Source organism: Copadichromis virginalis, linkage group LG20 (genome assembly GCF_057382275.1).
Source record: "Copadichromis virginalis isolate Kocher_CV1m ecotype Utaka linkage group LG20, C_Virginalis_male_GT1.1, whole genome shotgun sequence".
NCBI lineage: Eukaryota > Metazoa > Chordata > Actinopteri > Cichliformes > Cichlidae > Copadichromis > Copadichromis virginalis.
Genome location: NC_140637.1, coordinates 18532924 through 18544060, shown reverse-complemented (window position 1 = coordinate 18544060; position 11137 = coordinate 18532924). Strand labels below are relative to the sequence as shown.

At 37.8% G+C, this 11137-nt stretch overlaps 1 protein-coding gene across 1 annotated transcript; it reads left to right on the top strand.

Moving 5' to 3' along the window:
* Positions 1-18: 18 nt before the first annotated feature.
* On the top strand, positions 19-6301 carry LOC146684625 (chemokine-like protein TAFA-4). The gene is made up of 5 exons (XM_085443555.1): positions 19-471; positions 1305-1429; positions 3472-3627; positions 3858-3982; positions 6040-6301. The coding sequence occupies exons 2-5, from the start codon at positions 1315-1317 to the stop codon at positions 6049-6051; spliced, it is 408 nt and encodes a 135-aa protein (XP_085299681.1). The 5' UTR covers positions 19-471; positions 1305-1314; the 3' UTR covers positions 6052-6301.
* Positions 6302-11137: the final 4836 nt, after the last annotated feature.

The window sequence follows — 11137 nt, the reverse complement described above, 5'->3', positions numbered from 1 at the left end:
TCTCCGTTCACTGTGTGACAGGATGTCGATACTCACTTTAAGCTTCTTATGGCGCTAATGAAAGTGGCCACATATTGCTCGGGAGACAGATGGCTTGTGTCTTGATTAAGATTTAATTTTCCTGACGGGAATAGCTGACAGGCTTGTCCCGCTGTGTTCACAGAGCAACACATCTCTCACATCGCATCCTGGCTGAAAGGTACAGTGTAACTCCGGGGAGAGCAGATGATGTGTGAAGGTGCAGCTTTTCACTTAGCCGGTGTGTTGACTGTAATCTATATCAGCTGCAGGCTCCCCCCCTTCTTCTTCCCTTTTCTCGCTCTGATTCGTGCCTCTTCAGAAAGTGGAGAGTAACATTTGCAGCGAACTTTACCAACCTCGCTGAACCGATGTGATGCGCTTGCTTTTAACACCGACACTGATGATGACTTCAGCAGCGGTTCATTATACACATCAGTAACCTGAGCACAAGTAAGTAGGTGAATTAAGAATTTATCCATCAAGAAAAATTCAAATTCCAGAAGCAAAACTGATGTAGATCGTTTATGTGAGATCGCATCACTAGCAGTGTTGGTTCAAATACTAACAGGAAGAAAAAACAAGTTGAGTGTATGAATATATAGATATTCGTTTGTTTGTTTGTTTGTTTTCAGAAATGATGCATTAAAAGACACGACTTAAATGGAAAAAAGGGAAATTTCCCTCACTAAACTAAAACTGATTGCCGGTATTGTAGTGTTTACTTTTCCCACACATTTTCTGTAGAACATTTTAAACTGTCTACTTGACAAATGAATTAAGAAAGTAATCCACAGTTAAATCAATGATGAAAATCATGCTATAATGGCTATAATTGGAGCCTTAAACTTTATATGAGGGGGTTTAGTGATGAATGAAAATGCCTCAAGCCATCTAGCGCAATGATGCATTGCTTGATGCCACATTGCTCTGTATAATTTATTGCTGTAATTTGACATAAAAGTCCATGTCCCACTTTATTTTTTTCTGTGCCTCATGTGGAATACAGCTTGTTTTGGAGGAAGTGTTTAGCTTTGCACACAGAGCCGTTCACAGCTGAAAGGATAATCTCAGAAATGAGTGCAAGGACCTACTCTCATCTGCCTCTCATCAGGCTTTTGTTGGCATTTCTTTGATTTGCCTTGGCTTAGCTTGGTGATGTCAGAGTCATAATCGAGCAAATAGATTCTATGATCTGGATATATCAAAAGAGTTTAATATTGTATTTTGAATTTGTTTAATGAAAATTGTCTCTTAAAGTTTGCATGAATATTTTTTTTGTGCAGACACTTGAAGATGAAGATGAACATAAGGACACAAGCATTACACTGGGGTCTCCTCCTTTTGTGTATAATGAGCCTCTGCATCCAGCTTGTGTCCAGTGGCAACCAAAGCTCCCGAGGAAAGACAGGTAAGACCCAACCAGACCATTGGCACCCCCAGAGGAACTCATTATGGCTTTTTGGTCACTATTGTGTTGGTCTGGTAGACAGTTAAAGGCCCAGTGCCACCCTAAGGCATGAGTGCTAAACCCTCACAGACTTAATTGTTGTCATCTGGTAAGGAATTGGAGGCTGCACATGCTCAAATACAATAATATTTCATACTGTTGTGAGTGGGACTTGCTATTTCACATTCTTATTTTCTTCATCACAAAAACAGCCATAGAGAGTAACTGCCTGATTTGAACATCTTCCAGTCTTTACCGTTTAGAAAGAAGAAAAGGCAGTTCTTGCTCTGCTCTTAACACAAGCATAATTGGGAAAAATTGAAGTTAAAGTATTACAAACAAATAAAGTAAGTCTTATATGGTATATGTTTTTAATGCCTATTTACAGTCTTTTGTTGTTGTTGTTGTTGTTGTTTGTAATGTTAGGGTATAACATCCCAACACGTTGGACTATTGGTAGTTCAAAATCTGCGGAAATGCAGACTTGTGGAAAGTTTGCATAAAGGGATCCAAATGTCTGATAGGAGAGAGCTCCCATCTACTTGATGATTTCAAATTGGGACAGTTCTAAACCTCTCACGGTCTGAGCAGGAAGGTGCATCAAAGCCTGTGAGTCTGTGAGTGTAGAGACTGGGACTAGGCTAAGCTTTTGCAACGAGATCCAGAGAAACATTTTTGCTATTTTATTTTATTTTTTTTAGATGTAAATATGTTTTCATGTCATACAGAGCTTCATAGTATGTCTTCAGAGTTCTAAAGTAGTGATTCTGTAGAACATTCCCTCCTGAGGTTATGAATTCGTTAAACCATATCAGCCTACTGTAGTTTGACCAATTTCCAACCTAGAGGTCAGACCCCCTCTAAGTGGTCAAATGTGTGGTTTGTGAAACATATTAGATTTAATTTAATTTTAAGATTATGCTATAACATTAATAGTCATGTAAACAAAGATTACAATTAGTCTTTTTTTATGATAGCAGATCATGGATCTGACCAGGTACAAGCAGACAATTATACAGTTGAACTGCCACATAGAAACTGTTTTTGTGAGGGCTCAAATGAAGAAATGATTGGGAAGCACTACTTGAATCTAATTTTTAAGCTTATACAGTGTTATTCAATATGATGTAACAAAGAAGTAACTATTGACCTCTAGCTGTCAGACAAATGCAGCTGAATAAAAAGGGCATATTTGTGACTGAAATGCTATGGAGTAGAAGTCCAGTACAGAAGAAAATGGATACATTTCAGTGAAGTATATGAATTTCTACTTAAGAAAATACACTCACAAACAACTGCAATGTTAAGCCCTAAACCCATCTCTATGTTTTGAATAATTTTGCATTTGGCATGAGTGCTTTAATTGTAGTCTGATTTAAAACACCGTTTAATTATGAATTTCCAAATCCTGCAGGTATTGTTGACCATGGAGCCAGCCTGACACCTTTGTTCAAAATTAGCAATATTCATGCCTTTTTTGTAGGCTTGTTTCTCCTGCTCTCTAGCACCCCTTAAACTGGAAGTTCAGTTTTAAGTGCAGCAGAATGACTCATCAGTGATAATCCCTAAAAGCAGCATTCCTTTATGCAGATTTCTGTGCAGAGATGCAGATGCTGCTTTGAAATTTCTGCTCGTGTTCTTTATTATGCTAATTTCTGATAATGTGAAACATGAAATTAGCTTACTGAACATAATGATAATTGCTGCTAATATGTTTGCAGCATTTGAAACCCCATCCCCCTGCCTGGTGCATGAGTGCTGGTGCATTTCCTCCACTTGGTGGTGCTGTAGCTTCAAAAACAGCAAAATTAGGTTTAATCAATAAGAACTAAACTGTTTTCTAACTGTAACAAAAGATTAGATCTCAGATGTCATTAAGCCTAGAAGTGATTGCCTATAATTCTGTCATTTTTAAAAGATTAAAATCAGCCAGGCTGCCGCAACCTGCACGCAAAACTCAGCGTAGAAGATTGGTATCATTCCCTTCAAAATTTCTTTCTCAGGGTCATCACAGGAGAGGACAGGGACTTGTGAAGTGGTTGCTGCTCATCGCTGCTGCAACAAGAACAAAATTGAAGAACGCTCTCAAACGGTCAAGTGCTCCTGCTTCCCAGGACAGGTAGCAGGGACAACAAGGGCTCTGCCCTCTTGTGTTGAAGGTAATATTACTAGGACCCTCTTTCAGCTCTCTTAAACTGAAATATTTCCTCATGACATGCATGTATTACAGGTCAGAGTAGAGTTAGTTTCACTGGAGTCCACTAATACTGAGGCATTTAAGAATCATAAGAGTGTGACATTTGACTGAGATGCTTTTTCCAAACAAGACCTTTTTTGAAGTCCTTTTGTCTATAAAGTGACCTTTTGCTGTGTTCGTCTCCCCCTCCAGCCTCTATTGTGCGACAGAAATGGTGGTGTAAAATGGAGCCGTGTCTGCAGGGGGAGGAGTGCAGAGTCCTCCCTGACCTCACTGGCTGGTCATGCATCTCTGGAAATAAAGTGAAGACCACAAAGGTGAGCAGAGGGCCTGCAATAGTCTGAGGTTACATCGACACAATAACTTTTTCATCTTAAAACAATGTTTTAAACATTATTCACCCAAATCAATATTTTAGTACAAAATCAATTTCACTTAATGCATGCATACTTGTATCACACTGATTAGTTATATACATACTGGATATGTATTTTGCTGGTGTAAACAGGAAGCAGAGGATTCAGAGGAAAAAGCAATGGCAAAAAGTTGCTTTGACTGATAATGAAATCAGTCCAACAATAATGAAAATGTTACAGAAAGTTGTTGCAAACCTAATATGGTAATGGAAAATTAGTCCATCTTTAGTGGAAGCCATACCAAGCCAGGAAAGATCCATCCATCCATCCATCCATCCATCCATCCATCCATCCATCCATCCATCCATCCATCCATCCATCCATCCATCCATCCATCCATTCATCTTCTTCTGCTTATCCAATTTAGTGTTGCGGGAGAACCAACATATGAAGGATGAAATCCTATTATTTTGGGCTAACTGTAATATTTTGACTTAATTTTGTGATGTAAAAACCCACTCAGTAAGTGTACATCTATAATATTGTTTCTGCCAGTTTAGGACTATTCATAGTTCTGGAATTTACAAACTAAAACTGAGTCTGTAATGTCTATCTATGTTCTCAGTCATCCAGCCATGCTAGTCTTCAGCGTTTGAAAAGAAGGCAGCCGGACTGATTCTGTATTATTTCCCAAATTCTACATTTACAGCTCTGTAGAGAATGAACCAGTTCGGACATGAGCCCTAGCGGTTGTAAAAATTACATATTTTAAAATGAAAATAGATTAGTGTGGGTGCACCCAGAGTCACAGTGGAAGCAGCCCTACAAAAGAAATAACACATAGTGACTTTAATTTCATACATGGTATTTATAGATGCTTAAATACAGTCGCACAAAAAAATCTTCTCCATTTTCACTGTTCACTTTCATGCAAACAGGGTCTGACAAACTTGTGAATGCTCATCATAAAGCTTTATTTTAGTAAGCACTCCTTTGATGCTCAAAGATTCCAGAATCAAGCATAATCACTGCTCCCAGTGCCCATATCAACCCCTTTGCTTGCACCAGGCACAGTGGGCTCAGAAACCCTAATTCTATAATCTGGTGAATGATGGGGCCAAGAGGACAAACATGAAATAAGCTGTGAACTAATACCAAAGCAGTAAAACCCATGTAATTAAATCTGACGACCAAAGGAAACCCCACTGTATTCAAATAAATAAATAAATAATTAAAATGCACATTCTCAGAAGTTGCCTTTTTGATCAGCTGTATTCTATAAATGATTCATAGTAGAGAATATTTTATAGTGAGACAGGGAAAGTGAACACATGCAGCATATAGAAAGTGATCATTGTCTACAGAAGTCATGTGATCATCAGATTATACTCCCAACAGAATAGAACAAAAGCACATACTTTTGTCCTTTTTGCTAACCCCTGCATTTGTTACTGTCACTGAGCTTTTTGAGCCTTTTGCTCACAGATCGGGCATACAGTTTAAAACACTTTACTGGCTGCTTTACTTTAGACAGTAAATAAAAACACACTGCTCACTTCTGGTTTAGCACTGTGGATTTTGCTGTGGAAATTAACAGCTGTCTCAAACAGATTTTTATCAGCAATATGTAGTGTACGCTAATGAATTTGCTTCCTTGTTCACTCATTCACTTCTCTGCATCTAATGGATGCTTAATAGCTTAGTAAGCAGTAAATTGAAATTATGCGCACTTAACATAATTTTACATCATCATTGACAGCTGTTTGCAAATTCTTGAGATAGAGAGTATTTCTCTTATCGCAGCACCACACGCTTTCTTAGAATTTGGAGAAATTCAATCCCTCACAAGCCATTACAGATACTCAGCTATGATTGGGGTAATGAGCGGAGTTTAACGAGGGATAGATTGAAACTAGAACAAATTTGACAGTATTTAATTTGCTTTTCAGATGTACTGAAATCATTGTGATGGAGAAAAATCAAAATGTAATTTTCTTTCATTTATGTTTCATTTTCAGGTGACACGGTAGCAAGACAGAAGCTCCAGCTAATCAGTGCAAGCCCATACTGGTCTGCCTCGGTCAACTTAAATAACATTACACCGTGAGGATAGTGAATGCCCCGTCAGATGGAGCACAGAACAATATAGATTTAATTAGATATGGCTCAGCTTTGCAGAAAATCATCATTTTAATTTGCTTTGTCTTGGAACAATTTTGGTTTGTGTTAATGCCATGGCGTAGAGAATCTATTAGCAATTGACCTGGGATAAAATGATGCAGCACCTTTTCCAATCCAAATGAACAGCTTTTGCAAAAGTCTATCATTGTGTTTTGCGCTTGATATTCTGGGCACATTGTGATGCACTCAATCAAAGTTTGGATGGGTCTGCTGGCAGACACTTAAAAAGAGATTTTGTGGATTTTCAGGAGGCAGAATGTGAATCCAGTCAGTGGCCTGTGACTCTCTCAAAGCAGAAGCCAACAAATTCTGAGAAATTTATTATTATATAGCATTTGTAGACAACCCTGTCTCTTAACTTACTCTGAGTTTCATAAGAGGTCCGCTCCCTTTCCACAAAGAAGCACTCTCTCAAACACGGCACGAACACACACACACACACACACATGACTATGCATACACAAAGGCTGCTTTTTGACTCCACTGGTTGGACGGGCCACCACCTGCAAGGCTGTGATGGCATGCACACAAGCATGAAGCTCTGATGCAAAACAAGGACTGTTTGAAATGCTAATCATGGGGAGAAAGGGGAGAGAAAAGAGAAGAGGTACTTCTTCACTGCTGAGAGTCTTTACATCATGCTTTTTTTTGTTTCTGTTTGTGCTCCTGTGGAGGGGACTATGCTTATAGTAATGATGGGAAACACTGACAGTTCTCTGCCTTGAAGCAAATCGTAGCCACTAACACAACACAATGTTTACCTTTATTACCACTTCATCACTTGTCCTCTTTATATAAATAATATTCCTTCTGGACCCACCTCGATTGCCTCTCTTTTATCTCTTGAGTTCAGGCAGATACTTTGCAATTTACCTTTGAAATGAAGGGACCAAAAAAAATGAAAATAAAAACAAAAATACAGTAGCTGCAAATCATTCCAACTTCCAGCATTAGACTTGCATGCATAACAACCGCTGCAAGTTGAAAGCAGCTGAACTCAACATAAGACGTTTATGCATGATTTATATTTTACATGTTATTGTTTTAGTAGTGACAAGAGTCTTCACTGAAAGGTCTGAATCAAGTGTTTACACGTTGGCTATTTTGTAAGCGTTCAGGTTTAATTCTTCCTTAACTCTTGCAGTGCTGTGAATTCATTTTACGGGATGCAATATGTAAATCTAAGATCATGTAGCGATACAGTATTCAATCACGCTGGATGTTTTTTACTGGTTTTAGATGACAGTAGTATCTCATGGACTCTGTAGTTCAAAAGTTCATCTCCTTTGTGTTTCTTCTTTTCCTGGAAATTGTTTTTATAGTTAAGAAAATAATTCAGAGGATAGCAGTGAGAATAGAAACATAGGGCCTTTGCAATGCTTTCCAGATGTAGATTATTATATGCATACATCTTAAGCAATGAATGTCGCATACAGAGCTCCATATGCCATGTTTATGTTGATCTCATCGAGGTATTTAGGGAATACCACCTTTCTTTCTTTCTCAAATTGTTCTTTTTTCATGAGCTTGCACTTAAATGTGCCTGATGGGACGTTTTGAGATTCTTCTGATTTTGAGATTTAGATTTCTTTGTGACACAAAACCCTTCTTCTAAATCACTCTAAATGTGATATGCTTTTGAGTATTTTGTAGGTTCACTGGCTAGTTTTTAACCATTCTGACAGCAGTATTACAAAACTGCAGACCTTGTAAACTTGTCTGACATAGTTAGGACAAAGTAGGGTGATGGTGCTTTAACATTTGCACTGTTTTTGTATAAAAACTATAGGTGCAATAACAGAAACCATTTAAAATGTAATGCAATCCATTGTACAACTGTTATATATGGCTATACTGAATGAATATACTATACAGTCGTGTTGGGATTTAGTGCATTTGTTCAAGATATACAAAAGAGTCCTACAGTGATCTGCAATATTTATTTGTTTAATTTAGCTGCACGTATAACTCAAAAACTCCAAACATTCTGTGGTAGTAAACACAGTATCATGGGGGTTTTGGAGTGTCAGACTGACAATATATGCAATCAGAAGCTACTACCTCAGGCATTAGAAACAGAAATTATCATTGCAGTCACAACAGTTTTTAATAATTTGTCACTCTTGATTTTGTTCAATTTTGACAGCCGACGCTTCTCTCAGTGATGCAAACTCTGGGAATAAACCAAAAAATATTTATTTACTCTCAAACCCTTCAGAAATATGGATTGTGAACGCTATCTTGTTAAAGATGCTTCTCAGTGACTGATTTAACTCCTCAGGCTTGAACTGAAAATGAAGTTTACTCACAGAAAGATCACTGGAAGTTAAACCAAGGAGCTGGTTGAGTCCCACGGGAGTCTTTTCAATGTTCTTGCTCATTGAACCACATTGTACTTTTTGAATTTAAAATAACATTGTATTTTTAAAGTTCCATAATTCCCAAACTGTTCTTGAACTGTTTGTGAATAAATATTTAGAATGACCAGGAATTAAAATGGAAAAAAAGACACATCTGCTGGGAATCCCTACATCTGTACTTTTTCAGAAAAAATACAGGATTGAACTGTCATGAGTTTACATTGTAACATAATGTTTTGTCACGTACTGTTTGGTCATATTTTGTGAAGTAAGAGATTTGGTTTTTAAAAATTTCAACAGGAACTAACTTAGTGTAAAAAAAGTTTGAAGTAGGTAACAGTACTTTATACCCCAGGGGGTTTTATGTCAACGGTGACAGCACACATCCTCAAATTTCTGCCTATATTCCTAAAATACCAGTAGCACTCACAGCTTTATTTTCTCTGATATATTTTCAAAGGAGCTGGTGTGACATTCATTAGGTAACTTTCAGATGTGTCTCAGATAAACTGTGATTCATACACACACTCACACAGGGTCTTAGGAAATTTCAGCGCTGCTTGATTACCTCTTATCTGAATAAGTAAAGTAAAGTCAGTCACTTTATTGCTATGCTTTTTCACAAATTAAGTCGAAGCTCTCTCGGCACCTGCCATCTAAACAAGAATCACATCCCCCCCAAAATAAAAATGAAAGCAGCCAAATGAGTTAATTAAGGCGGGTGTTATAGGATCTGCACTCTTAGATGGGAGTAGCTGCACACACGAAATAAATGCCCTAAAAGCTGAGGCAAATAATCAGAAAATTATAACAGATGAGAGGATTAAAGATCCACAAGATGAGGGGGAAAAGTAACCTCACTTTTGAGATGTTATTCCAAAGGAGTAAGAGAAAGCTCGAACATTTCTTTACACTTGATTCTCACAATTCAAACCAGACTCACAAATAACACGTTTCTGACAGCTTATATGATGGGAGTTTCCGGATGATATGTGACGGGGAACATTTCCTCTCTTGTGGCTGTCTGTTGGGGACAGTAGTTCATGTTCACTAATAGAAAATAAACTGTCCTGGGGCTCATGAAAAACATAATGGAAACACTGTTCTATTCCCCTTTAACAACTTTCACCTCATCTAGAGTTGACAGTTATAATAAAAAATGTAAACACACTTCTCATTCTCTGTGTATAACTGCAGAGTGTGTGTGTTTGTGTGTGTGTAAACTGAATTAGCCTTCTTTAATAAGAGACAGCTATACAGTAAAGGCGACTTAAAGCAATGGTCTCAATGTAGTCTGGTCACAGCTCGAAGCTTCCATCTATTTGCTGTGTCGTTATGCAGACATACTATCTCCAAAAGAGATTATATTCGTGCTTAATTAAAACAGACAGCTGAACAATTACACTTTAATGAACAAACATTAATTGGACACAATTGATGTTATCAGCTGTGTGTGATGTATAGGCCTTTAAGCCTCTTGGCTGCATGTTGCAGTATAGACTGTTATGCACCCATAGTGAGAATAGAGAATTACACTGGTGATGCTGATGCACTGTGTTGGGGGTATAACTTTCTTATTTACAGGTTTTATTTCTGAGAAGGAAGGTGGAAAAATCATCTACTGGATTTCACTTTGTCATTGCTTGAACCCAAGTGATAATAAGACTCAATTACAAGTTGCCAGTCAAATTTTGTTTCTCAAAAATCTTTCCATCTCCTTAACTCCTTATCCAGTTCAGGGTGACAGGGAGTAAAAGTTTATCCTGGCTGTCCCAGGGTGACTCGCAGGGTACACCATTGACAGGCCAACAGTTTATCGCAGGTCTAAGACAGAGGGATGGACAAGAGTTCACACTAAGACCAATTAAGGAACACCAAATAACTTAATGTGGGTCTAAAACCTTTCGACTATCGGAATATGCTGGTGAGAACAAATAGTGGTCTAAATTGACCACTGCTGTAAATGGTTGTCTTTCTTACCTAACAATGGCCTTTTCTAGTATTTATTTAAGTATTTATTAGATACTAGATAATAGATATTTAAATAATAGAAAAATGTAATACTTAAATACTACTTCCACTAATACATTTATTAAGGTTGATATCTAAGAAAGCAAATAAGTGTATTTCTGTCATAGTCCAGCTCTTTACATAAATGTGAGAAACAGTGCTTTAATCATGGTTTACCAATTTATTAACCAGACAAAGCAAAAACCATTATTAACTTTATAAGATGTGTTAGTCAGCATTGTCAGTGTGTCAGCAGTGTTTCAGTGTAAAGTGAATGTCAATTTGTAGCGTAAACCTAAAGTAACAAGCCTGATGCCAAGAAAACAAATAACATGGTGCTGAGTGAAGGAAGAGAGTAAGCAACTGCTTAAATGCTCCAAGGAGACTGAGCAGGTGCTCCCGGTTGCTCTAATTAACTCAGCCTACCAGGAACCTGCAAGGCAACAGAGAGGGACGGGCAGGGCCATGTAGCAGGCCCTGGCCAAGGCGGCGGGCCGTCACATTTCTAAAATGTCTGAAGTGTTCTTTTAGAGACACAATTAGAATAATAAGAGAACAAAACATA

What these genes read in the sequence shown, in the direction of transcription:
- LOC146684625 (XM_085443555.1), top strand. Translation starts at nt 1,315, where the DNA reads ATGAAGATGAACATAAGGACACAAGCATTACACTGGGGTCTCCTCCTT. An exon ending in AAGCTCCCGAGGAAAGACAG is followed by an intron (nt 1,430 to 3,471) that starts GTAAGACCCAAC and finishes TTTCTTTCTCAG; the next exon opens with GGTCATCACAGGAGAGGACA. An exon ending in TCTGCCCTCTTGTGTTGAAG is followed by an intron (nt 3,628 to 3,857) that starts GTAATATTACTA and finishes CTCCCCCTCCAG; the next exon opens with CCTCTATTGTGCGACAGAAA.